This window comes from Dromiciops gliroides, chromosome 3 (genome assembly GCF_019393635.1).
Source record: "Dromiciops gliroides isolate mDroGli1 chromosome 3, mDroGli1.pri, whole genome shotgun sequence".
NCBI lineage: Eukaryota > Metazoa > Chordata > Mammalia > Microbiotheria > Microbiotheriidae > Dromiciops > Dromiciops gliroides.
In genome coordinates, this window is record NC_057863.1 from 340099184 (window position 1) to 340126701 (window position 27518).

The 27518-nt window shown below is 38.8% G+C and overlaps 1 protein-coding gene across 3 annotated transcripts; it reads right to left on the minus strand.

Moving 5' to 3' along the window:
* Positions 1 to 630: 630 nt before the first annotated feature.
* Positions 631 to 27475, minus strand: RNF168 (ring finger protein 168). Of its 3 annotated transcripts, XM_043997615.1 has the most exons (8): positions 27151 to 27475; positions 26478 to 26488; positions 26043 to 26379; positions 12927 to 13003; positions 10003 to 10179; positions 6172 to 6284; positions 4916 to 5003; positions 631 to 3953 (listed from the first exon to the last, which is right to left on the minus strand). In XM_043997615.1, exons 3-8 carry the CDS (start codon positions 26347 to 26349, stop codon positions 3012 to 3014), a joined length of 1704 nt encoding a protein of 567 aa, XP_043853550.1. In that variant the 5' UTR covers positions 26350 to 26379; positions 26478 to 26488; positions 27151 to 27475; the 3' UTR covers positions 631 to 3011. The 3 variants fall into 3 exon arrangements, with proteins under 3 accessions (XP_043853550.1, XP_043853549.1, XP_043853551.1); XM_043997614.1 differs by lacking the exon at positions 26478 to 26488 and having other exon boundaries at positions 27151 to 27474; XM_043997616.1 differs by lacking the exon at positions 26478 to 26488 and having other exon boundaries at positions 26043 to 26220; positions 27151 to 27473.
* Between the last annotated feature and the right edge of the window lie 43 nt (positions 27476 to 27518).

The following is a 27518-nucleotide window of genomic DNA, read 5'->3' on the forward strand; positions in this document are numbered from 1 at the left end:
TGAGCATTGGATGAGTAAATGTACAAGAAAGTGCTTTACAAACAGTAAAATGCCATGTAAACTATAGACACTATTGTATCAAAGCAAGCATACCCACGATACTAGATAAGGGTATGGAAAACAGATGTGCTTAAAAGGATTATACACTGCTTATGTGGCAGCCAGGCAGCCTAGTGGATGGAGTGTGAGGCCTGGAGTCAGGAATACTTCTCTTTGTGAGTTCAAATTTGGCCTCAGACATTTACTAGCCATGTGATTCCGGGCAAATCACAATCCTGTTTGCCTCAGTTTCCTCATCTGTAAAATAAGTTGGAGAAGGAAATGACAAATCCCTCCAGTGTCTGCCAAGAAAACCCCAAAAGTAGTCACAAAGACTCAGACACAACTGAATGACTCAACAACAATTTGGACCTGACATTGTATGTTTTATAAGAAATAAACAAGGGACAGCTAGGTGGTGCAGTGGATAAAGCACTAGCCTTGGATTTAGGAGGACCTGAATTCAAATGTGACCTCAGACACTTAATTTTACTAGCTGTGTGAGCCTGGGCAAGTCACTTAACCCTCATTGCTCCACCAAAACAAAACAAAAGAAATAAATGAATCTAGACATTTTAGTATAAAGTTGATCTTTAATGCTGTATTCATTCCAAATAGACTCTACATTTGGCAGTGGGGTAGGGAACTTAAGAGACACAAATTTGGTTATTTCTTAAATTTCACATAACATTACCAAAAAGCACATAATTACACATTTAGTTCCTGACTTAAAACACATACACTGCTCTGTACTCCCCACCCAGATGCCTTCCTGGCACTGCGAAAAAACTCAACACTTTCTGGAAAGTCTGGATTAAGAAACTGAAGGGAGATCCTTTGGAAAGCAGGAGTATTTTAGAGAAATTGATTTTGGGGGCAGAATCAAAGGCAGGGCTGGCCTACTTAAATGGTGATGCCACTGTTCCTAGTCAAATTGCTTTCTCTGACTCTTCCATACTAAATTAGACACTGGGCAAAGAAGCCTCCTCGTAATATAAATACTTTTAGGAATGTTGACTCAAAGTGACCTGCAAACTCTATGCACAATAAGTAAGACTTTTTCTTATGACATCTAGTTAACATATCACCTTCATTCAGCTAACAAGGTGTTTCTACTGGAGAGAAAGGGATTGTAATCATTTTGGAGAAGAGAGCTAGGCTTTGTTGGCATCCTGTTGCATAAACTTAGGGCGATGGAAGAAGCTTACTAGGAATTAATAGAAGAGTATAGAAATAAGGGGAAAGAGTATCAAAGAAACAATATTTCAAGATTTTTCCTAGGTAAGTCCTGTGCTAAGAAAAGGAGATCAAAACTTTCTTGCTATTCCACCTCTCTCCTGTATCACATGTCCCATTATATTAGGAGTTAAAAATAAATATATTTTTGTGGGATAGACTGAGAACGTAATCACAATTTATAATATTGTTTTCATAGGCAAAATTTTCAAGTTTTAATAATAAATTTACAAAATAAATTTCAACATTATGTAATCAAAATATAAACTACTTAACATCTGTTTGGAATATGCAAAAGCAGTAGTAATCCAGTGTAGACTGATTTGATCCTTATTTAATGCTGTTGACTAAACCATTTTAACTACCTCAAGGCAAATAAATGAATTTGTATCAGGCTTAATAGGCTTTAATTTGGCTGATTAAAAAAAAAAAAGTCTCACCTAGTTTTCCAATCAACATACATTCCATTAAGTAAAAATGCCAGCTGGACAAAAATTTCAATTATGAAATCTGTCAAGTCCCCCCAACAACAACAAAATCAGCTTTGTCTTAACAGGTAGAAACTTTTTAGTCAACTTTTTAGTCTTTAATGTAAAAATCCATTACATTCAATGAGCTCTATAGTAAGTAGGAAATGGACTACCTGGTGTTTCTTGGTCAAAGCTACTCTAGCACTAATGTCCCTGGACTTTAACAAAACAGATGTTAGCACGTTGTTGCCTAATTGGTAAAAAACAAACAAAAACACCAACCCACCTTAATTTTTTTTTTCAGAACAGCAATTTAAACAGAAATGGGAGCTTCCAAAATCAAACTGATGACCTGATAAAAATAAAAGTGTACAAAAATGTCATTTGGTAGATTAATTTCAAAACTGTCAGAAACCCAATGACCAATACAAAGCAAAGGATATCTTGCCGACCTGTCCACAGCCAAACTGTCCAGGTTCCTTCTGCTCAGCCTCACATTTCCCTCCCTCAAGCTTAATCTATCTAACTACACTTCCACTCCTGGACTCTTTGCTTTAAAGTTCCAATTTCCTTGTCAGGAACCCTCTTCAGTTTTCCAAAAATTAGATATTCTTTCCCTGCATTAACACTGATTCTGATCTATTCTAGAAAATAAAATTTTATTATAGTATTTAAAACCTAATTAGGAGTATGGGTTGTAATTTATATTATTTAGTGATAAGAAACCATAACCTTTTAAGTACTTCTTTAAATATATTTAGGGACATAGCAAGGAGATAGGGAAGGTGGCAATACCTTCATCCTCCTTTCAATATCGAAGACTATCTTCATTCTTTAAATGCCTGAGAGCAGAAAAGTTTTTGCTTTATTTTTGTTGAGATGAAATTGAATAAACAAGTGAGCACTGACCATAATGGGCAGATTCTTTTTTTAAGTTCCAGCATTTATGATATTTGAAGATTTCAGAGATGGTCAAAAGCATCTTCCAGCCAGTGGTATCCTCCATTTCAATGTACTTTGGTTATTGCCAACACAGAAAACCAATTTTTTTTGTTGACTGCTGGAAGTTTGTCTGAAGAGAAAGTTTTACACCAGCACCTTCTCTTAAACTTTTCCTGTAATCAGATTTCCAACAGAGAAACTAAAGGTAATAGGTACATGTGCGAAACAAAATGCACCAAAAAGCATTTGCCAATAGGAGCATTATTGAATATACAAGCATTAAAATTGTTTCTTACTCCTTTATTCTTCACCCCTCCCCATTCATCATTTTGCAGCTTTCTGAAACATTTGAAAAATACTTTTCTGAGTATTACTAGGCTGTAGAGAACGTGCATTTTTGGATGAGTTGGCTGTCTTTCCTCTCTTATTAGCTGGAATTTTCTTTTGGATTACAGGAGAAGGCTGCCAGTTTTCATCTTTTGAATTTCTTCGAGGTTTTGAAAGCTCTGTTTCGGGTTGTTTTTTGCAGTGCTTTTCCTTGGAATACCTTCTCCATCCATTTGGAGATTCATCTGGATGCAAAGAGACTTTAGTGCGCAAGGGATAAGCATCTGGGGACCCCTTCTGCCGATTCAGTGTCATCTGCTCTTTATTCACCTCTCTTTGAAGCTGTAAAGCCAATAACCTATCTTGTTCTTCTTGCTTCTGCCTCTCAAAGAGCAAGTGTTCCAAGTCTATAAGTTTCTGTGCAATGTTATTGTCTGTCTCTTCTTGTTCTGAAGAAGTTTCTGTACAGAGTTTCCTTCTCTTTGCAGAGCTACTTGAATCACTGACTGTTCCAGAAGGAAATTCCTGATCTTTTCTTTTGGGAATTTCTTTATCAATCAGTAGATTCCTACCTTCATTTTCTGTATCAACAATGCTGTTTCTGGTTATTTCTGTTGAATTAAATATAGTGTAGCCATTCTCTGGCTTCCCAGGAGACTTGGCTACAGCCTCAGCGGAACAGAGAAATCTGGTTTGCACTTCATGATTTGTATAAAAATGTCCATGTGTAATTTCATTTGGATTACTCATCTGCGATTTAGTTTCTTTCTCAAGACATTCTTCTTCCACACTAAAGGCATTTAAATGAGGCATAGGTGAATCTGTAATTGAACCCTTTGCAACTCTGCTCTGACTCTCCAGGAATTCTTGTGGAGATAAAGTTGGCATATCCTCATCATCTTCTTGCCACAAAGGGCTCTTCACATTGCTGCTAATATCCTGCAAGGGAAAAAAAAAAAGATAAAGTAACATTCAGCAAAACTAGAAAGTCAAATATTAGCTTTATACAGGCTATTGCCAAATGCTAAGTGGGAAGGCACTGAATATTATGATAATGCTTTTATGAGATAATGATAAAAAATATAGACAAGCTCAAATGAAAGCAACAACAAATATAGGTAAAAATCACTTATGTATTAGGAATTAAACAAAATTTTGAGAAGCTATTTGTCTAAACATATCTTAAGCAACAATAGCCCAAACAATTCACTCCTAAATTCTTCTTTTTCTATATATTATAAATAGGGCTTTTTTAAAATACAGAAAGTTTTCCCTTGTAAGTAGTTGTCCCTCAAAAAGTAAAGTGATTTTTAGTATTTCATTCAGAATGGGATATGACTACTTCATTTTTACTACTAAAAATGTTGAAGACGCAGTTTTCAAAAATTATTACATTCAACATATTTCATAGTGTCAGGACCTTTCCTCATTTTTTTTGCCCACATAGTTGTCTACCTTTCTCCCTCTGCACTTCCTGAAGCCTCCAGGATGAAGCAAACAGAGCTAAGCACTGAGATCACAACTTACTACAAGTAAGAAACTTTTGGATTATAGAGGAACTTACTTTACAATCAAGACCTGGGTGCTGCTGTCCTGAATTTATTCTTTCTGCCTTTTGAGACTCTATTTGGGTCTCCTGGTTTTTTCTAACATATCATATTTATCTATTCCCTGACTCCAGACTGCTCACCTAAACCCTAACAAGAAAGCTTCTAATGTTATGCTTCCCAGTTCTATTTCAGATGTCCTCATCAATGATTAATTAACTGGGGGAAAAAAATGTTAAGAGTTTTAAGAGAAACATTTATATATTTTCACTCATACCCTCTGCTCAAAATCTTCTAGAGAAGTTAAAACAATGAATAAACTGTGTTATAAGAATTTCTTTGTCACCAAAATACCTTAGACACAGAATTCCTGTTATCTCCTGCTTCAAGTTCAGGTTGAAATGTTTGTAGTGATGCAAACTGGGACTTTGGTGACAAATACCTTTAAAAAGAAAATATATGTTAAAGTTGAACTGTTTTGAGAGAAAGATACTTAATACTTCCTCCCCAACCTGCCCACCTCCTCCAAAGAGATCTAGAAAATGTACCATGGATAAAGCACCAGCCTGGATTCAGAAAGACTTGAGTTTAAATCTGGCCTCAGACACTTGACGCTTACTAGCTGTGTGACCCTGGGCAAGTCACTCAACCCCGACTGTCCCCACCAAAAAAAAAAAGTACCAGACCAAATCTTGATAGGAAAATTCAAGAAAAAGTCACAGTAATTTTTTTTTGGCCAAGGAAACAAAGAAGGCCGGTAGACAATGAGGACATGATTTTATTCCATCACTACAAAGGATACACTTTTACAACCAAGAATAACTTAAACAGTATAACAGAGTAAAACCAAATAAGGAGGGAAAATGGATCTTAAATGAAACAGAGGGTTTCCAAACATTCCGAATGGAAAGATCAAGAGTTGTGTAGAAAATTATGAAGTTCAAATATAAGAATTAGGAGAAACATAAATTAAATATGTGTCCCCTGGAAACCTACCATCAGGAGTCTTTTATAAAGGGAATCTAGACAGAGGACTGGGAGTGATTCTATTAGGTTTAGATGACAATAAAAGAATGGAGAGGGAGAAGAGAAATAGATTGTGGGGTGTGGTGAGGAGGAAAAGAAAATTAAGTCTATACAAACAAGAAGTAAGGGCTGAGCAGCTGATATGTGAATCTCATTCTCCTCTGAACTGGATGAAGGGAAGAAATTCAACCAAAGAGTTAGAGAAACATATTTCATTCAACAGGGAAAAGTTAGAAGGGGAATTAGGAGGCCAGATTAAGGAAGTGATTAGCCCTAATAAAAACAAACTCTTAATTAAATTAAGAATGTACAGGGCAGCTAGGTGGTGCAGTGGATAGAACACTGGCCTTGGATTCAGGAGTACCTGAGTTCAAATCTGGCCTTGGACACTTGACACTTACTAGCTGTGTGACCCCGGGCAAGTCACTTAACCCCCATTGCCCAGCCAAAAAAAAAAAAAAAAAAAAAGACCACAGACCTTAGGTGAGGAACCTTTAGTAAAAGTAAAAAAGCACATTATACATCAATAGAAATATAGCAGCTGCTTAAATATTTATTCATTTAACACAGCCATAAAGACTTACTTTTGAATACTTCCAACGATGCTCAACTTGTTCTTTTGTGACTTGCTGGTGACTGGTGAAGACTGCTTAGCACTTGAAGGTGAGCTAAAGATACTTCTCTCACTCAGTTTGTTCTTGAACAAAAGAGATTATTCAGAAAATACAAGATTATTATATGATTATATCTCTATAACTCTATTTTTATAATTAATAATTTATAAGAAAATTCTAATAGAAGTTGGGCTTCAGTTTACTCTCCACCAAAAAAAAATCTTTCGTTTACCAAAAGGTAAGGGTATTGACTGCATAACTGTCAGTCACAAGATCTATTTTATGGAAATTTAATGTTTTGTTGGTTTTTTTTAAAGCATACTTTGTGGTTTGAATCTTTATTAGCCGTGTTGACAAAAATCAATTTAAAAAAATGAAATGTAATTTATAAATTCCAACCTTTCATGCATTCAATGAAAAAGTTCTCTTTAAAGTTCAACTTACCAAGTACTTGCATTTCATACATGACAGTTACCCTAATCAATTTGGATTAGTGCAGTGTTATTGTATATCAAACACAAAAATCTCTATTCCCTCAGGATGCTGGACTAGATGGTTTTTTTGGTTTGTTTTTGTTAGGGCAATACATCCAATAACAACTTTGTTTCTGTAATGGACATCCGAACTCTTATTTTAACTATCTTGCCAAATAAATCACCAATATGGCAACTATTTTAACCTAAGTGAAGAGACAATAAGGGTGGGTACAATAGCATTTAAAGAGGAAGGAACAACAGATGCAGAGAAAGTTTGACAAAATATAGCACCCATTCCTAGTAAAAACACCAAAGAACATAGGAATAAATGGAGCTTTCCTTAAGATGATAAACAGTATTTATCTTAAACCATCAGCAAGCATTATATGCAATGGGGATAAGTTAGAGGCATTCCCAATAAGATCAGGGGTGAAGCAAGGATGTCCATTATCACCACTATTATTCAATATTGTACTAGAAATGTTAACCTTAGGAATAAGAGAAGAGAAACTGAAGGAATTAGAGTGGGAAACGAGGAAACAAAACTATTACTCTTTGCAGATGATATGATGGTATACTTAGAGAATCCTAAAGAATCAACTAAAAAAAAACTACTTGAAAAATTAACAACTTTAACAAAGTTGCAGGATATAAAGTAAACCCAAATAAATCATCAGCATTTCTATATATGACAAACAAAAGTCCAGTAGCGAGAGAGAGAAAGAGAAATTCCATTTAAAATAACTGTCAAAAATATAAAATACTTGGGAGTCTACCTGCCAACGCAAACCCAGGAACTATAAGAACACAATTGCAAAACGCTTTTCACACAAATAAAATCAGATCTAAACAAATGGAAAAATATAAATTGCTCATGGGTAAGCCGTGCTATTATAATAAAAAGGACAATTCTACCCAAATTAATCTACTTATTTGGTGCCATACCAAACTACCAAAAAAAGTATTTCATAGAGCTAGAAAAAAACAATAAAAAAATTCATATGGAAGAACAAAAGGTCAAGAATATCCAGGGAATTAATGGGGAAAAAAATGCAAAGGAAGGTGGTCTAGCTGTACCAGATCTAAAACTATATTATAAAGCAGCAATCATTAAAACTATTTGGTACTGGCTAAGAAATAGAAAGGAGCAGTGGAATAAGTTAAGCACACAAGTAAATGAATATAGCAATCTCCCGTTTGACAAACCCAAAGAGTATAGCCTCCAGAATAAGAACTCACCATTTGACAAAAACTGCTGGGAAAACTGGAATATAGTATGACAAAAACTAGGCATAAACTAACATCTTACACCATATAGCAAAGTAAAGTCAAAATGGGTATAAGATCTAGAGATAAAAGGTGATATCATAGGCAAATTAGAAAAGGAAGAAATAGTTTACTTATTAGAACTGTAGAGAAATGAAGAATTTATGACCAAGGATGAGATACAGAACATTATGAAATGCAGAGTGGATCATTTTGACTGCATTAAGTTAGAAAGTTTTTGCACAAAACCAATGCAAACATGATTAGAAGGAAAGCAGAAAACTGGGAAACAATTTTTACAGTGTTTCTGATAAAGGCCTCATATCTAAAATATACAGAGAACTGAATCAAATATATAAGAATACAAGTCATTCCCCAACTGAGAAATGGTCAAAGGATATGAACAGGCATTTTCAGATGATGAAATTAAAACTATCTACTATTGATTAGAGAAATGAAAAGTAAAACTACTCTGTGGTACCAATTGGCTAATATGACAAAAAAGGAAAATGATAAATGTTGGAGAAGATGTGGGAAAATTGGAACACTAATGCACTATTGGTGGAGCTGTGAACCGATCCAACCATTCTGGAGAGCAATTTGGAACCATCCCAAAAAAGGCTTTAAAACTGTGCATACCCTTTGACCCACCACTGTTAGGTCTATATCCCAAAGAGATCATAAAAAAGGGGAAAGGACTCACATGTGCAAAAATATTTATAGCTGCTCTTTTTGTGGTATAAAAGAATTGAAAATTGAGGGGATGCCCATCAATTGGGGAATGGCTGAACAAGTTGTGGTATATGAATATAATGGAATAATATTGTGCTGTAAGAAATTATAAGCAGATAATTTCAGAAAAACCTGGAAAGACTTACATGAATTGATGCTGAGTGAAAGGAGAACTAAGAAAACATTGTACACAGTATTAACAACACTGTGTGATGATCAACTGTGATAGACTTAACTCAGCAATACAATGATCCAAGACAATGCCAAAAGATTTATGGTGGAAAATGCTCTCCACATACAGAAAAAGAAACTATGGAGTCTGAATGTAGACAGAAGCATACTATTTTCACTTTTGTTGTTGCTTTTTTGTTATTGTTCTTGTTTATTCTTTCTTGCAGCTCTTATTAATGTGGAAATATGTATAACATGATTGTAAAGTATAACCTATATCAAATTGCTTGCTGGCCTCGGGAGTGGGGAGGGAAGGGTAGATGGGAGAAGAATTTAGAACTCAAAAAAATATCTTTACATGTAATTGAAAAAAATAAAAATAAAAATAAATAGAAATAAATAGAATTTTCTTCACTTCTTCTAGATTGTGCTTTGTGAATACACTGAAACATGATTCAGCTTACTATGAATGGTATATTTTTTTAAAAACCAAAGTTCACTGTGTAGTGAGAAAAGTAGTGATTTAGGATTTGGAATATCTGCAATCTTTAATCCTAATTCTGACTATAATACAGTGTGTAACCTTGGGCAAATTACTTAACCTCAAAATTTTCTCAGCTATAAAAAGGTAGGATTGACTAGACATTCAAGGTTCTTTCCAGTTTTAACAAGTTATGATTTTAGGGGGCCGCTAGATGGCGCAGTGGATAGAGCACTGGCCCTAGAGTTAGGAGTACCTGAGTTCAAATCTGGCCTCAGACACTTAACACTTACTGGCTGTGTGACCCTGGGCAAGTCACTTAACCCCAATTGCCTCACCCCCCCCCCCCAAAAGTTATGATTTTATTTGGTGATATTTTTCACCTTCACATCTAGAAGACTTTAAAGTATCACAATGTCAGGTTCATTTAAAAATTTTAATTTAAATTACCACATGGAATAAAAGAAAAATATATGTTTTAACCATGAGGCAAATAAAATCTGAATTCTGGAGCTGTTACAAATTTAAATTGCTTTCCTTTATCAAGCAGTATCAAGACAGAGCAGGTAGACTTAGAACAGATTCCAAATATTTTTCTCTTTTCTTACTTTTCTGGGTATCTTGACTACTGAAACTAAGGGGGAAAAAAATTCTTTGATCCCCACTTGGACTTACAAGATTGATGCTGATTTCTCTGGCCAGTTCTTCATCTCTTTTCAACTGTTCCTCCATTTCTCGTTGCCTCTCTTCTGCCCGCCTTTGCTCTTCTTCCTCCTCTGCTAGTAATTTCTGAATGTATTCTTCACTTGCTTTGCTTTCTTCTTCCTCATAGGCCCTTCGTTCAGCCTCCACCTTAAAATTGTTTATTAAAAAATAAAAATGATAGAGAACATAACAACAGACTACAAATGTTGACTCATCTATCACAACGAAAAAGGTAATATAATTTTAAAAGTCCTAAGACTCCAAAATTACATTTCCTGCATGTACAAACAGAAGTAAAAATGAATAAATAGGGGAGCAATGAGTAGAGGAAAAAAAATGAGAAAGGAGATGAACTGGGTAAAAAAATTTTTTTAATAACTTATTACTACTTCATTTCTCCCCTCAGCATTTACACAAATTTAATATCCAAAGACTAGCAATACTGAATATATGAGGTGCTCAAATATTTGTTGAATTTTGAAAAAACTCACAAAATTGCCTTTTTTGGAGGTAACCAGAAGTTTTCATGGTTTCAACAGTCAATTAATCTGTTAAGGTATTTTGTAATTGTTGACATTTCACTCCACACAAACTTTTACCTGGTTGAATTTTTAAATGCTAATTCATGGTAAAAAAAGCAAAATCTTAAACACCCTAAAATGAGCTTATTGCTTTAAACTCAATAGTGGTGTCAAACTCAAAACAGAAATAGATCCCTGCAGGCCACATCCTGGAAACCACAAATTAACAATATCTATGTTGCATTATATTTATATTTATTTATTTAATTTTTTAATATATTTTTTAAGTGAGGCAATTGGGGTTAAGTGACTTGCCCCCAGGGTCACACAGCTAGTAAGTGTTAAGTGTCTGAGGCCGGATTTGAACTCAGGTCCTCCCAACTCCAGGGCCAGTGCTCTATCCACTGCACCACCTAGCTGCCCCGTATTTATTTTGTTAAACATTTCGGGGCAGTTAGGTGGTGCAGTGGATAGAGCACTGGCCCTGAAGTTGGGAAGACCTGAGTTCAAATCCGGCCTCAGACACTTAACACTTACTAGCTGTGTGACCCTGGGGGCAAGTCACTTAACCCCAATTGCCTCACCAAAAAAATATAAATAAATAAAAGTTACTCATTAAACATTTCCCATTTACATTTGGGGGGGGAGGGTCTTGAAAAAGATATTTCAGTGAAAATGATGTTGGAAAATTAAGAAATAAGCTAAGGATATTCTAAAACTATTTAGGATCAGAGGATCATACCAGAGCTCACACCTCCACGTCATCAACACTTTCTTCAGGAACAGAGGCAGAAAGATATGGAGAGTTTTTAAAGTGAGAAAAAAATTGGTTCCATAATGGAGAATTTCTCAAAAGATATAAACCAATATTAACAAAAAAAGATATAATTAAATGATAGAAAATTTAGCAGAAGCAAAAGCCAAAAAAATTAAAATACTTGATTCTCATTCAAATCACTTGAAGACAGGATTTGCAAAGAGAACTTAACTATCACAGCTATCCTGTAAGAATATAACAGATTGGGGCAGCTAGGTGGCACAGTGGATAGAGCACCGGCCCTGGAGTCAGGAGTACCTGATTTCAAATCTGGCCTCGGACACTTAACACTTACTAGATGTGTGACCCTGGGCAAGTCACTTAACCCCAACTGCCTCACTCACTAAAAAAAAAAAAAAAAAAGAATGTAACAGATTAAAAAGCCTGAATACTAAAATGCAAAATATACCTCTCAAAGTCTTCAGAGCTTCAGAATACAAACGCAAACCAAAACACCAACAAAAAGCCCAACTAGTAATAACAACTTTAAAACTTTATGCAAATCCTCCCCCCACAAAAAAACTTCATGCAATATAACATGGAAAACAGCTCAAAATTTTAGCACAAATGCCTTCAATTGTCTCTACTCTTTCCAGAAAATGTCCCCATTAAGACTTTAGTAGCATATATACAGGGACAGATAGGTGGCTGAGTGGATAGATTGCCAGGTCTGGAGTTAGGAAGACTCATTTTTCTGAGTTCAAATCTGACCCCAGACATGAAGAGTTGGACATGACTCAACAAGTATAACTCTTTAAAGAAGAACTGAATCTTGACCTGGAAAGATCTCCTATCTCCTGCTTAAATATATCAGGCAAGATAACCATCCCTTCTTTACCATGCTCCATGGTTCTCTTAAGATAATGGGAAACAGAAAAAGACTCTTCCCTCGAACAAGGTCAAGGACCTCTCCCAAGCATAGAAAAAGGCCACTCATTATTATTATTATTATTTATTTTTTTTGCGGGGCAATGGAGGTTAAGTGACTTGCCCAGGGTCACACAGCTAGTAAGTGTCAAGTGTCTGAGGCCGGATTTGAACTCGGGTACTCCTGAATCCAGGGCCAGTGCTTAATCCACTGCACCACCTAGCCGCCCCAAGGCCACTCATTATTAAAAGTCTAGTTCTGTATTATTTTGGGCACACTGAAATCAGTTGTCTTGGATATATTTTAAAAGAAAGAAATTACTTTATTTCAATGGCCATATTTACATGTCAGCATTACAGAGTATATTGTTGGTGATGTTCAGTCATTTTAGTTGTGCCTGACTCTTTGTTACCCATTTTGGGCTTTTCTTGGCAAAGATACTAGAGTGTATGCCATGTCCTTCTTCAGCACATTTTACAGATGAGAAAACTGAGGCAAACAGGGTTAAAGTGACATGCCCAGGGTTACACAGTTAGGAAGTGTCTGGGGCCAGATTTGAACTCAGGGAGATGAATCTTCTTGACTGGCACTCCACTGCACCACCGAGCTGCCCTACAGAGTATATTAAAGTATAAGCATACAACACAAACATTATTTAGAAAGTAAAGGAATTAATATTTGCACCTACTTTGCTAATCTCTTCCTCATATTCACGCCTCAATTCCCCAGGTTGGCTTAGCAGATGATGTGGCTTATATGCATCAACTGTTTCAGATCAAAAGACAAAGAACACAAATTTTGGTTAGTCTATTAAGATAAAACAAAGACGAAATATACAACTGATTTCATACTTCAGCATGATTTTCCATGAAGAATCGTGACAATATATGTTTTCAGATCTGCCTCCCTCACAGGCAATGGTAACAAATCCTCTGTAAGAGTTAAATATGAAGACTAAGTTGTAAATTAGTTTGGTTTCATGTTTTATAATCCTACTACTTTAACAGTACCATATTCAGGTGAGAAAGGTAATTAAAAGAAACTTGCTTATATTTTCTCCTCTGAGCATCTCTCAAATATCTCTTCATGTCCTTTTAAAAACACAACAAGCTTGGAATCTGTAAAATTTGGATTTCTCCCTTACATGGCCATCTATCTTCCCCTCTTGTCCTAAAACTGATTAACTGCCTTTTTTAAAAAAAAATTTTATTTTTTTATAAGGTCTTTTTTTTAAAATTTTTTCTTCCCTTTTGGCGGGGCAATGGGGGTTAAGTGACTTGCCCAGGGTCACACAGCTAGTAAGTGTTAAGTGTCTGAGGCCAGATTTGAACTCAGGTCCTCCTGACTTCATGGTCGGTGCTCTATCCACTGCGCCACCTAGCTGCCCCATTAATTGCCTTTTTAAAAAATAAATTCTCCAGAACTGGAAGAAAATTTCAGAGCAGAAACTGGGTTACTCTGGCATTTGTTTCCAGCCCTTGAAGTACATTTTCCTGCAGTATATTGTTAATTTCTGGCACATTCCCCCCCCCCACCCCATAACCACATAGCAGTTTTTATAGTTCTGAATATGTAACTGAAATTGAACTCCCCAAGAGTACTAATCTGTTACATTAATTGTATAGTCTTTTTTCTCAGTCAGTTCTTGATCTTTTTGCAACATTCAAGAGAGTTGACCCAGACATTCTTTCTTCTGAGTTTTCATGATACTACTTTCCTGGTTCCTCCTTCTATTTGCCTAGACACTCTTCTGTGGAATCAGTCAATAAGCATTTCTTATGTGCTTACCTACAAGTTGGCTACATGCCAGACACTATGCCAGGCACAGGGGACATAAATACAAAAAATGAAACAATTCCTGATCTTGAAGAGCTTACAAGGGGAGACAACGGCATATATATGTATATACAAAATACAGAAAATAAAATATAAGGTAGTTAGAGGGAGAAAGGGAACCAACAGTTGAGGGTACCACATAGAAGAAGGTGGTGCTTCAGACATGAGACAGGGAGGAAACACATTCTAGACATAGAGAATGGCTACTGCAAAGGAATAAAGAGGAGATAGCATATGTGTAAGGAATAGAGAAAAGGACAACTTGACTGGATCATAGAGTGCAGGTGAGAGAGTCAGGGGAAATAAGTAAAGCCAGGTTGTGAAGGGCTTTAAAAGCCAAATCAAGTTTATATTTGATCCCAGAGGCAATAGGGAGCCACGGGAGTTGAATGAGTCAAGGAGTAACATGGCCAGATCAGCACTTCAGGAAAATTACCTTGGTAATTGTGTGGAAGACAGCCTGGAGTTGGTAAAGACTTGAGGGATAAAAAATCTAAACAGATGGCCCCATAATAACTATGGTGGTGGTTATGTGAGTATAGAGATGAAGTCTGAGAGGAGAAATGCTATGGAAAGGAAAAAACAAGCAAGGTTTGGCAATATGGGTTGGCTACAGAAATGAGTAGGTAAGGATATCTTGGTTACAAACTGAAAATATTGTTTTTGTTTTTGGTGAGGCAATTGGGGTTAAGTGACTTGCCCAGGGTCACACAGCTAATAAGTGTTAAGTGTCTGAGGCCAGATTTGAACTCAGGTCCTCCTGAATCCAGGGCCAGTGCTCTATCCACTGTGCCACCTAGCTGCCCCAGACAAACCAAAAATATTGGAAAAATGTTGACACCCTGAATAGAAAAAGGAAGTTTAGAAGAAAGAAGATAATGAGTTCTGTTTTGGACATGTTGAATTTAGGCGGTCCATTGGATATTCAGTTTGAAATGTTCAACAGGTAACTGTTGTCATAGGCCTTAAAACTGGGGGGAGAGACAAAGCTGGAAATGTTGGTATGGGAATCATCTGCATACACATGACAATAAAACTTATACAGACTGATGAGGTCACAAATTGTAGAGAAAAAATAGAGCCCAGGACATAACCCTGGGGAACTCACACAATTGGGGGGGGCGGTGTGATGGATGTGGAGAGAACAAAAGAGATGGAGGAGGAACAAGTGGACAGGTAGGGGAACCAGAGGAGAATACTGTGAGGATAATCCCAAGAGGAACAAGTAGCCAGGAAAGTAATAGAGTATTTAGTAGTGGGTCAACTGAGTCAAAAGCAGCATAGAGGTCTAGAAAAAGATCTTTGGATATGCCAATTAAGAGACTGATGGAAACTGGAGACAGTGTTTTCAATGTAGTGATGTGGTCAGAAGGCAGAAGTGAAGAGGTCAGATTACAAAGAGTTGAGGATTAGTTGGGAAGTAAGATGTGGAGACAATGAGTATAGATAATACTTTCTGGGTGTTCAGCTGAGAAAGGGAAGAAAGATATAAGACAACTGATTGAGAGAAAGATAGAATCTAGTGGTGAACTAGTATTCAGGAGGATGCTAGATATTAGAGAGATGGGGTGATTGAAGTGTTGGGGGGGGGGTGCGGCGGCTATCTTTGGTAAGGAGAAAGGTCACCTAAACTGAAGGGAAAGAAACAGAGAAGTGCTGGGATATTAAAGAATTTTTAGATAAAAAGGAGAGAAGAGCTCATGGCCAAGATCCACCATCCATGTCTTGGCTCCAACTTGGGGCACCATAGAGCCTCTTCTTCCTCCTCACTACCTCTTGTCGATTTCACCAGCTTGTAGTTTCTACTATCGGCTCTACTGGAGACCAGACAAGATGGCAGAGTAGTAAGAGGAAACGCAACAGAGATCGCCCCCACAAAGATATGGTCAGGACCCACAAATTGAGTCCTGACTAGGAACCCACACCACAGTGAGTCATTTTTCCAACCCAGGTCACCAAAGAGAGCCAGAGGGATGTGGGTATTCAGACGTAGGCACAGTCCTTTAATGTGGGAACTGAAGCAAGATCTGCTCATAGCTGTGTACCCAGGCAAGAAGAGGTCCCATACTCACATAGAGCCCCGACTCTGTGCAGGGACCAGGAACAGGAATTGACTATTAGCTCTGTTGCTCACTATCCAGTTCTGGGACACAGATCCAGGGTGGCCCGAGCAGGGGACCTTCACCCAGGCCGCAGGCCCTGTACTGGGCAAGCAGCACCTTTGAGGCTCTGAATCTGGAACTGGGAGTGTCAGCCTTGGCCCCCAGGTCATTCTGAAGTCAGAAGTGGAATGACCAAAATTCAAATCCCAGACCAAAGGAGAATCTACAGACCTGTCAGTTTGAAGCTGCTGAGCTTTCCACCTGGCTGATTCCAACTCCAACCAATGGGAAGCCCACAGACATGTTACTTAGAACCTTAAACACATGCCAGGAACTTAGGAGCAGTCAGACAGACCAGGGTACAGCAATCAGACTTTGCCCTGGAAGAGAAGGCTTTGGAAACAATGAAAACTTGAAGGTCCCCAGCCTGAGCTGTTCCTGAGATCTTACAGTAACACAATACTCAATACCCTGAGAAAGCAGCAGCATGACCAAAAGAACAAAAGCACAGCTTAGAGATTCCACCCAAAAGTGTTCAGAGCCTGGTCCTAACAAAGTTACAAGTCAGAACATAGGGTGGGTGAAAGAACAAGCAAACAAAAAGGAATTCATCATAAAGAGCTATTATGGGGAGAGGGACACTCAACACAAACCCAGAAGAAAACTATGACTCCAAAACATCTTCAAGCAAAGCCCTAAAGAAAAACAAAGTTTGGGTACAAGTTCAACTAGAATTCCTGAAAGGGGGAAAAAAAAATTATGAGTCAAGAATTTAAAAGAAATGAGACAGGGGGCAGCTAGGTGGTGCAGTGGATAGAGCACCAGCCCTGGATTCAGGAGGGCCTGAGTTCAAATTTGACCTCAGACACTTGACACTAGCTGTGTGACCCTGGGCAAGTCACTTAACCCTCATTGTCCTGAAAAAAAAAAAAAGAAATGAGAGTTATGGAAGAAAAGAATTGGAAAGGTAATCAACAACTTGGCTCAAGGGGTACAAAATCTGACCTGAGTGGCAGACTCCTTAGAAAACAGAACAGATCAATACGACTATACAAGACAAGAAATAATAAAACAATGTCAAAGTACCTTTTAAAAAAAAGTGAGGTCTAGGGGCGGCTAGGTGGTGCAGTGGATAAAGCACTGGCCCTGGATTCAGGAGTACCTGAGTTCAAATCCGACCTCAAACACGTGACACTTACTAGCTGTGTGACCCTGGGCAAGTCACTTAACCCCCACTGCCCCACCAAAAAAAAAAAAAAGGAAAAAGTGAGGTCTTATAGTAAAAGCTGACCTGGAAAGAATCCACTAAACCAACTGCTGAAAGAAACTTCAAAACAAAAATTTCCAGAAACCCAGAGCTTCTAGAGCAAAGAAAAAATACTATAAGCAGCCAGAAAGAATTAAAAAACAGAGAAGAGAGTTAGGACAATGAATGATTTAGCAGCCACAACCATAAAGGTGTGGAATATGATATTTCAGAAAGCAAAAAATATAGCCTGGGCTGAGGAAAGGCAGTGAGCTCTTGAACTTATGACACGATCGCTCCAAAAAACATCCAAATAACACCATAGGAAAGTGCCTGGAGCAGCATAACTCACAGAAGAATGTGCTGAAATCATTTTCTAATCAAGAACAGCTTGGAAGGTCAGAAGGAAGGAGCTGCTGTGCTGATACAAGAGTCGAGCCCAACCCCATAGTCACCCTGACACAGATCCAGGCCCAGGAAGGCCTCACCAGAGAAGGAGACCCTCAGAGCCTCTGAATCAGCTGAAGCACCAGTGTTGTCTGGAAATAAGCTCAGGGTCTGGTGAGAGGGCTGAGCCCTGGGCAGGGGGGAGACTACAAGGGTCTATGCTGGTGCTGAAGCAGAATGTGGATATTTCACCCCTTCTGGGAACCAGGAGGTAGGCTCGAGTAGCAGTGGCCCAGGTGGGGGAGGGGCACAGGCTTGTCAGAGCTGACAACCATAACACACAAAGCTGGTTGATTAGCAAGTTGGTTTGGGGTCATCTAAGGACCAGGGAACAGGCCGGGTGAGTGAAGAACCTGATCCTCCTTAAATCATACCACCTGGGACTTCTTAAGCTTGGGATACTGCAGCCTAGAAACAGTGCCCCACTTTAAGGAGCTGAAAGGCAAGTAAAAGAAAGGCAAGATGAGCAGACAGAGAAAAGTGAGGACCATAGAAAGTTTTTTCAGTAACAAGGAAGATCGAGGTGCACCTTCAGAGGAAGATATCAACATTAGGCCCCCTATACCTAAAGCTTCCAGGAAAAATATGAATTGGTCTCAGGCCATAGAAGCACTCAAAAAGGACTTTGAAGATAAAGTTAAAGAGGTAGAGGTAAAAATGGAAAGAGAAATGAGGGTGATGCAGGAAAGACATGAGAAAAAAGTCAACAGCTTGAAAAGTCAAATTGGCCAAATAGAAGTGGAGGTACAAAAGCTCTCTGATGAAAATAATTGCCTAAGAATAAGGATTGAACAAATGGAAGCCAGTGACTTTATGAGAAACCAAGACACAATAAAGAAAATCCAAATGAATGAAAAATAGAGGGCAATGTGAAATATCTTCTGGGAAAAACTGCTGACCTGGAAGATAGGTCCAGGAGAGATGATTTGAAAATTATTGGTCTACCTGAAAACCATGATCAAGGAAAGAGCTTAGACATCATCTTCCAAGATATTCTCAGGGAAAATTGCCCTGAAATTCTAGAAGAAGAAGCTAAAATAGAAATTGAAAGAATCCACTCATCACCTCCAGAAAGAGAGCCCAAAAGGAAAACTCCTAGGAATGTTATAGTCAAATTCCAGAGCTCTCAGGTCAAGGAGAAAATATTGCAAGCTGCCAAAAAGAAAGAATTCAAGTACTGTGGAGCCCCAGTCAGGATAGCACAAGACCTAGCAGCTTCTACATTAAAGGACCAGAGGGCATGGATTATGATATTCCAGAGGGCAAAGGAATTGGGATCAGAACCAAGAATCACCTACCCAGCAAAACTCAGCATAATCTTTCAGAGGAAAAATGGGGCTTTAATGAAAAAGAAGACTTTCAGATATTTGTAATGAAAAGGCCTGAACTGAATGGCAAATTGGACTTTCAAATACAAGACCCTAGAGAGCTATAAAAAATTGGAGTTGGGGAACATGCCTAGGGTCGTACAGTGGGTGACTGTCTTGTGTCTGTGGCTGGGTTTTGGCTGGGATCCCCCTGGGTCCAGGGGTGATGCTTTGTCCACTGTGTCACCAGCTGCCCCATGATGACATCTTTAGGGTTAAATTGAGGGGTATGGGGAATGCACTGGGGGAGGGGGAAGGGCAGAAGTGAAATCCTATATGAAAGAAAGAGGAAAAGGCTTATGGAATGGGGGAAGAGATAGGAGAGAAGCAGGGCAGTAAATGAATTTTACACTCATCAGAAAAGGCTCAAAGACCTTAAACTCAGAGTTGCCTCAAGGAGGGACTAACACACACACACACACACCCCTAACTGGGTGGAGTAATCTATTTAATCTGGGCAGTAAATGAGCCTAACACTCATCAGAATTGGCTCAAAGACCTCAATATCATTAGAATTGGCTCAAGGAGGGAATAATGTACACACTCAATTGGGTGGAGTAATCTCTCTAACCCTGCAGGAAAATAGGAGGGGAAGGGGATAAAGAGAGAGGGGCAAAAGAAGGAAGGGAAGAGTGGGGGAGGGGACAGACAGAAGCAAATCCCTTTTGAAGAGGGACAGGATGAAAGAAGATGGATAATAGAATAAATATCATAGGGAAGGGAATAGGATGGAAGGGAAACAGTTAACAATAGTAATTATGAAAAAGAGAAAAGGGGGAAAAATTGTACAAAAAATATTTATAGGGGCAGCTAGGTGGCGCAGTGAATAGAGCACCAGCCCTGGAGTCAGGAAGTACCTGAGTTCAAATCCGGCCTTAGACACTTAACACTTACTAGCTGTGTGACCCTGGGCAAGTCACTTGACCCCAACTGCCTCACTAAAAAAAAAAAAATTATAACAACTCTTGGTGGAGGCTAAGAATTGAGAATCAAGGGAATATCCATCAATTGAGGAATGATGGAAGAAGCTGTGCTATATGATTGTGGTGGAATGGTCTTGTGCTATAGGAAATGACAAACAGAATGATCCCAGAAAAACCTGGAAAGACTAATGAACATCTGATGTATAGTGAAGTGAGCAGAACTGGGAGGACACTGTGCATAGTGACAGCAGTATTGTTCAGTGAGCAATTGTGAATGACTTAACTACTCTCAGCAATGCAATGATCTAAGACAATCCCAACGAACTAATGAGGAAGCTTACTATGCACCCCTATAGAAAGAACTGATAAAAAAGAACAGTGTGGATTGTACATATATAACCTGGTTGTGATCTTGTGGAGGGGGGAGGAAAGGGAGGGAGAAAAATTTGGAACTCTAAATCTTATGAAAATGAATGTTGAAAACTACCCTTACATGTAATTGGAAAAAATAAAATAAATGTTTGTTGCTTAAAAAAAAAAAAGCCTTACAACCAAGAATAACTGACCCAGCAAAACTGAACATAATCCTTGGGGGGGAGAGGTGTAATGGACCTTTAATGAAATAAGAGGATTTCCAAGCATTCCTGATATGTAGAAATACAGGAGAAAAGAGAAACACAGAAAGGTCTATAAGTGACCAATCATAAGGGACTAAATGACAATAAACTATTTACCTTCTAATATAGGAAAGAGGTAACACTTGAATCTTACACTCATCAGAAATGTTTAATGGAGGGAAGAATATACACAGAGGTGGGTACAGAAATACAGCCCAACAGAAAAACAGGAAGAAACAGGAGAAGGGAGTGGGATGTAAGTAAAGAGAGGATGCATATTAAGGGAGGGATTATTCCTAAACAAAAGAAAATCTAACAAAGGAGGGTATATCTGGAAGAGTGTTTTAAAAGGAAGGAAAGAAAGGATAAGGACTTGTGAAGCTCTCAGTGAAGAAAACAAAAGATGGGCAGAAGAGCAGAAGTAGATAATATTAAACCTAGAGCACTTGTGCTGGGCAGGGCCTCTTAAACTTCTTTCACTCTTGCTAGAGAGCCAAATTTTTACTACCACCACAATTCAGTTATGTGACCCCATATGGGGTCGTGACCTACAGTTTAAGAAGTTTTGCTCTGTACCCTTTGACCCAGCAATACCACTTTTGGGTCTTTTTCCCAAAGAGATCATAAAAAAGGGAAAAGGACCCACATGTACAAAAATATTTATAGCTGCTCATTTTGTGGTGGCAATGAATTGGAAATTGAGGGGATGCCCATCAATTGGGGAATGGATAGACAAGTTGTGGGATATGAATGTAAAGGAATACTATTGTGCTGTAAGAAACGATAAGCAGGAGTTCAGAGAAACCTGGAAGCACTTGCATGAAATGATGAGTGAGATGAGCAGAACCAGAAGAACATTATACACAGTATCATCAACATTATGTGTTGATCAACTGAGATAGACTAGATTCTTCTCACCAATCCAACGGTACAAGAAAGTTCCAAAGGACTCATGATGGAAAAGGCTCTCCAAATCCAGAAAAAAGAAAAGGAACTGTGGAATATGGATGCTGATTGGACCATACTATTTCTTTTGTTTTTCTTTTTTGAGGTTTTTCCTTTTTGCTGATTCTTCTCTTATAACATGACTAATGCAGAAATATGTTTAATGTTATCTCACACACACACACACACACACACACACACACACACACACACACACACTGTTTGATATAACCTATGTCAGATTACCTGCTGTCTAGGGGAGGGAGAAAAATTTGAAATTTGAAATCTTATATAAACAATGTTGAAAACAATCTCTACATGTAACTGGAAACTAATAAAATACTTTTATTTAAAAAAAAAAAGAAGCTTTGCTCTAGAGAATAAGATGGAGAGACATAAATTAATGACCATAACTGAAAATGTGAATGGGATTAACTCACCCCTAAAACTGAAGTGGATAGTACGGTGGATTAGAAAGAATACAATGTTATTTACAAGAGATGCTTTAAATATATTTACAACAGTTAAAATAATTTAGTTGAATAGATACAATTTGTTCAGCAGTTTCCCAAATGTCTAAGAGGCAATCTAAGATACACATAGATTCTAGGTCTCTGTTTTTCCTCCCAACCAGGATCAAGGAATTGGTTTTGCTTCCACCCATTCTCTGCCCAGTATTATCCTCCCTCCTAACATGCCCCACCCCTTTTAAACCTTCACTTGTTTCTATGTTTAGTTTGATGGTATCTCTCTTTTTTTTTTTTTTGGTGAGGTAATTGGGGTTAAGTGACTTGCCCAGGGTCACACAGCTAGTAAGTGTCAAGAGTCTGAGGTCGGATTTGAATTCAGGTCCTCCTGAATCCAGGGTTGATGCTCTATCTACTGCACCACCTAGCTGCCCACCTCTGACTTTTTTTTTTATGCTATCTCTTTACCAAACCCCTCACATGTGCATTCAATTCTTTTGTCTGTTTCAGATTAAGAGTAAGGTTCTTCTGATGGCCACTCCCCAACCTTCCCTTCGTGTATCTCTTCTCATACACCCCAATTGTGAAAAATGGGAAAATTTCACCCCCTTTATTTCTCCTTTTTTTACATTATTATATTCCTTTTACTCTCCCTTCTATTCCCCCTCTTAAAATCCTCAAAACAAATCACTGTGCTCCCAATTGTTTTTCTTACTTAATTCCCTTAATCTCTTGAAGACATTAAGATTCTGAAGGGGAATACTTGCTTCTTCTTCCCCTATTAAAATGTTAGCCCTTTCATATTCTATTTTTTCAATCTTATGGTTTTGTTCTACTCTTTTGTGCTCTCATGAAACCACTGATTTCTTTTGACTATTCTCTAGTTGTCTACATTTAATGGTAAGATTCACCACTTTCTCATCTAAGTTACTTTTTTCTTTCCACTTCTTTTTTCCTGAGAATCTTTTATTTCTTCTAGGTACTTATATAGTTTTCATGAAAAATCTATTTTTTTCCTTTGAGTTGCTGCTTGCAGTAACAGTGTTAGATTTGTAATAATTTTTTATACTGAATGATATTTTCTTTGATTTACTCATCTCTCCAGCTTGGTTTCTGAACTTGGGCTTTTTGTGCCAGGGCCAGGCTGTCTTTTGTCATACTATTGGATAGGGTGATAGTTATGCTTGGTGGTCTTGACCCTGGATTAACTGGGTTCCTGCACTGACTTCAATCTCCCAGGTTTTGCCCTGCTATGACCCTAACCTTTAAGTTTGTAAGTCTTCTGCACCCTCCCTGGTTTCTCAGGCTAGTGTTAGGCACCTCTGGGCCCCTGACTTCCCTTGAGCTGACCTGGTTGTCTGAATGCTGCCATACTGGTTATCCTGTTACTGGCTACCCAGGGAGAGTGCTTCTCCCTGGAACTTCCAAGAGACACAACTCTGCAGTTTACACAGAGGAGTCACTTTCTGTTCTTGTGCTTACAGAGGGCTGCAGATTATACATGTCTGTGGCAAACTCCGTTCTGCTAGCAGGCTATTTTGTATTGACTTTGCTGGCAGGGAGGGTCTGAACAATTTTTGGGGGGAAAGATATTTTAATTTCTTATTGGATTTCCTGGTCCTTCATTCATGGGAAAACTTCAGGGTTTTGCAGGAATAGGGATACAGATTTTCGTGGTTGGCCTCCTATTCAGGCAGCCACCTTGGGCCTCTGTAACTTTTAAGACCAAAGTGTCCAAAATGGAAACATGACTCTGTATAAATAACCTATATCTGATTGCTTGCTGTCTTGGGGAAGGAGAAAAATTTTTAACTCAAAAATCTTACAAAAATGGATGTTGAAAATATTTACATGTAATTGGAAAATAAAATAAAACACTATAAAAAAAAGAAAGGAAAAAGACCAAAGTGTCCCTTCCTAGCCAATACTTCCCTATGTGTAATACTATCGGTACATTGGAATGTAAGGTCCTTGAATGAATAAATGAGAAAGCATTTATCAGGTTCTTATTATGTGCCAAGCACTGTGTTCAATGTTGGGGATACAAACAGAAAAATTAAGCATCCCTGCTCTCAAGGAGTTCAAATTTTAAACTGGGGGAGCCAACTTTTATTTGTTTTTGTTTTTGCGGGGCAATGGGGATTAAGTGACTTGCCCAGGGTCATACAGCTAGTAAGTGTCAAGTGTCTGAGGCCAGATTTGAACTTAGGTACTCCTGAATCCAGGGCCGGTGCTTTATCCACTGCACCACCTAGCTGCCCCAGGAGCCAACTTTTAAAGGAAAAAAATCTAAATTATCTTTTTTTTTTTTTTTTGAGGGCAATGAGGGTTAAGTGACTTGCTAGTAAGTGTCAAGTGTCTGAGGCTGGATTTGAACTCAGGTGCTCCTGAATCCAGGGCCCATGCTTTTATCCACTGCACCACCGCCCCCCCAAAATCTAAATTATCAGTAGCCATATGAAATGATTCTCCAAATCAGTATTAAAGAAATGTAAATCAAAACAACTCTAAAGTTCCCTCATGCCTATAAGATGAATACTAATGTATTACTACTGGTGGAACCATGAAATGGTGCAGAAAAGCAATATGGAACTGTATCAAACAAGCCACTAAACTGTGAATACCCTTTGATCCAGCAATACTACTACAACTAGGTTTATACCAAAAAGAAATTAGGGGGCAGCTAAGGGAGGCAGTGGATAAAGCACTGGCCCTGCATTCAGGAGGATCTGAGTTCAAATCTGACCTCAGACACTTGACATTTACTAGCTATGTGACCCTGGGCAAGTCACTTAACCCTCACTGCCCCTAAAAAAAATTTTTTTTTAAAGAAATTAAAGGTGGAAGAAGACCCATATATACAAAAATATTTATTGCAGCTATTTTTGTTGTAGGAAAGAAATGTAAAGCAGATGCTTATTCATTAGATAATGGCTTAATGAATTATGGTATATGTATGTAATGGATTATCATGTCCTAAAAAAAATGAGCAGAGAGATTCTCTAGTATCTTTGCCAAGAAACCCCCAAGTGGGATCATGAAAATTCAAACATGGCTGAACAACAACAGACAGTAATCTTGGAGAAGTACTAAAGCGAATAAAACAACAACCAAAAAAGGCCTTACCTGACAGGGCTGGGAACCTGTCACCACAGTCAGCTTAGTAACACTTATAGAATGAATGGAGATATAGGTACAGTTAAACTGAAAATCAGGGAGGGTAAAGGTTAAGTACAACAATGAGTTTCTACTATTTCTATATCTGTAAACATTTGAATGGAAGACAAAGGAGGATACCTGCAGCATTTTATCATTGCCATTTTTCACTCAAAAAATTAACTGAAGGTGGGGCAGCTAGGTGGCGCAGTGGATAGAGCACCGGCCCTGGAGTCAGGAGCACCTGAGTTCAAATCCGGCCTCAGACACTTAACACTTACTAGCTGTGTGACCCTGGGCAAGTCACTTAACCCCAATTGCCTCACTAAAAAAAAAAAAAAAATTAACTGAAGGTCTACTGTGGCAGCGGAAAATACAAAGAGGAATAAGAACAAGGCCCTGACTTCACCCAATACTGCTAGGTAAATAAAAATCCAAAGGGGGAAAAAAAACCTTAGACCAATGTGATGAAAAAAAAATAAGGACTGGATTGGCTTTAAAAGCTAATTGTTGGGCGGCTAGGTGGCACAGTGGATAAAGCACCGGCCCTGGATTCAGGAGTTCCTGAGTTCAAATCCAGCCTCAGACACTTAACACTTACTAGCTGTGTGACCCTGGGCAAGTCACTTAACCCCACAGCCCCATTAAAAAAAAAAAAAGCTAATTGTTTTCCAAAAGAATGTATTCCCTTTACTCACCATCATCTTCCAAACTGTCTTCAGTAGTTCTTTGCTTGCACTTTTCTGGATAATTTTTTTGAATTTTATTCCACAGTTCCATATTGATAAGAGTATTTTGACGGGCATGTTGCCTGGCCCATGAAGAGACCCTCCGACGACAGAAAGGACAGCACAGATTAGCCTTTTCAACAGTCAACTGGAAACACGAATTACAAAGCGTGTGACTACAGGGCAGGGTGACCGGTTCTATTAGTATATCCGTGCATATCTGGCACAAGCAATCGGACAAAGAAAGCTCAGCATCGGGCTTTGAAGCCATCTTCATCAGTGAATGCTTTCAATTCAGCATCAAAACCTGAGAGAGAGAGAGAGACAATTTAAACACCTAGAACTAGAGGATGCAAAAGTACTTGGTGCTTCTATTTTAAGAAAAGAATGCGTATTGTTACCAACCTTTTGTTTTTCTTTTAACAACCGGGGAATGTAAGAGAAAACAAAGGCTTAACTATAAAAAAAAATTATTAAAGCATTAAAAAAATTAGATTTTCAAATCCTCGATCTCTTTAGGGCCCTCCCCCACCCACTGAGAAGGCAAGCAATAAATAAACGCAATTTAATTGAAATGACTTTTTAAAAATTTGAAATAATGTAATGGGAACCCTGCAACTCAGGAGCAGTCTACAAATAGTAAGATTCCGATTCCTGTTCCCTTTTAATGACACCCCCTTACGCTATTTTGGCCCTTGGAAGTGTACGAAGGTGCATCTGACACAATCTCTCATTTTATCCTCCCAACCCGGGCAGCGGTTCTTATCTTGTCAGGAGGATGCTTGTATTGACCAGAGAAATTTGGAGTCATTAAGTCCATTTTACCATTGCTTTTGTCTTAAGATTAAACGCCACCGACGAACCTCGGCAATGAATGAAAAACCCATCAGGGATGGCAGCCACCACCAGGGACTCGGAAAGCGGGGAGGACCGGGGGTGGGAGGGGAGCGTCCAGATCGGAACCGATCCGGTTCTGGGAGAGCACCAGGCAAGGATGCAGAACGCTCCCTGCTAAGCCTCCAGGCCTTGGAGATCCCCGCCCCCCGCCCGGGTTCGGAGCACCAGCCTGTAGACTCACACAGCGGGAGGCCCTCTCGGCTGCCCCGGCGCGGCGGCTCCTGTTCCCTCCTCGGCCGCGACGCCGAGCCGAAGCTTTGGCTGTCTTTCCTCAGCTGAAGCAGCGGCGGTAGCTGCAGCTCCTCAGCTCCCGAGGCAACGCTCGCGGCGACTCCCTGGCTCAACTGCGAACCTCCGGCCACCGCCGCTGCTGCAGTCGGCACCGCAGCCGCCACCGCCACCTCCACGGCAGCCAAGGTAGGCCCACGCGCCCCGCCCACATTCCCCAACGCGCCTTTTCTCCTCCTTTTCCCCCTCGCACGGAATAAGCAGTCGCAGTCTCAAGTGCTGTGATGTCATATCCGTCGGACAGAGAGTTCTCCAACCATC

What these genes read in the sequence shown, in the direction of transcription:
- RNF168 (XM_043997615.1), bottom strand. Translation starts at nt 26,349, where the DNA reads ATGAAGATGGCTTCAAAGCCCGATGCTGAGCTTTCTTTGTCCGATTGC. An exon ending in AGACAGTTTGGAAGATGATG is followed by an intron (nt 13,004 to 26,042) that starts GTGAGTAAAGGG and finishes GATCTGAAACAG; the next exon opens with TTGATGCATATAAGCCACAT. An exon ending in ATGAGGAAGAGATTAGCAAA is followed by an intron (nt 10,180 to 12,926) that starts GTAGGTGCAAAT and finishes AACAATTTTAAG; the next exon opens with GTGGAGGCTGAACGAAGGGC.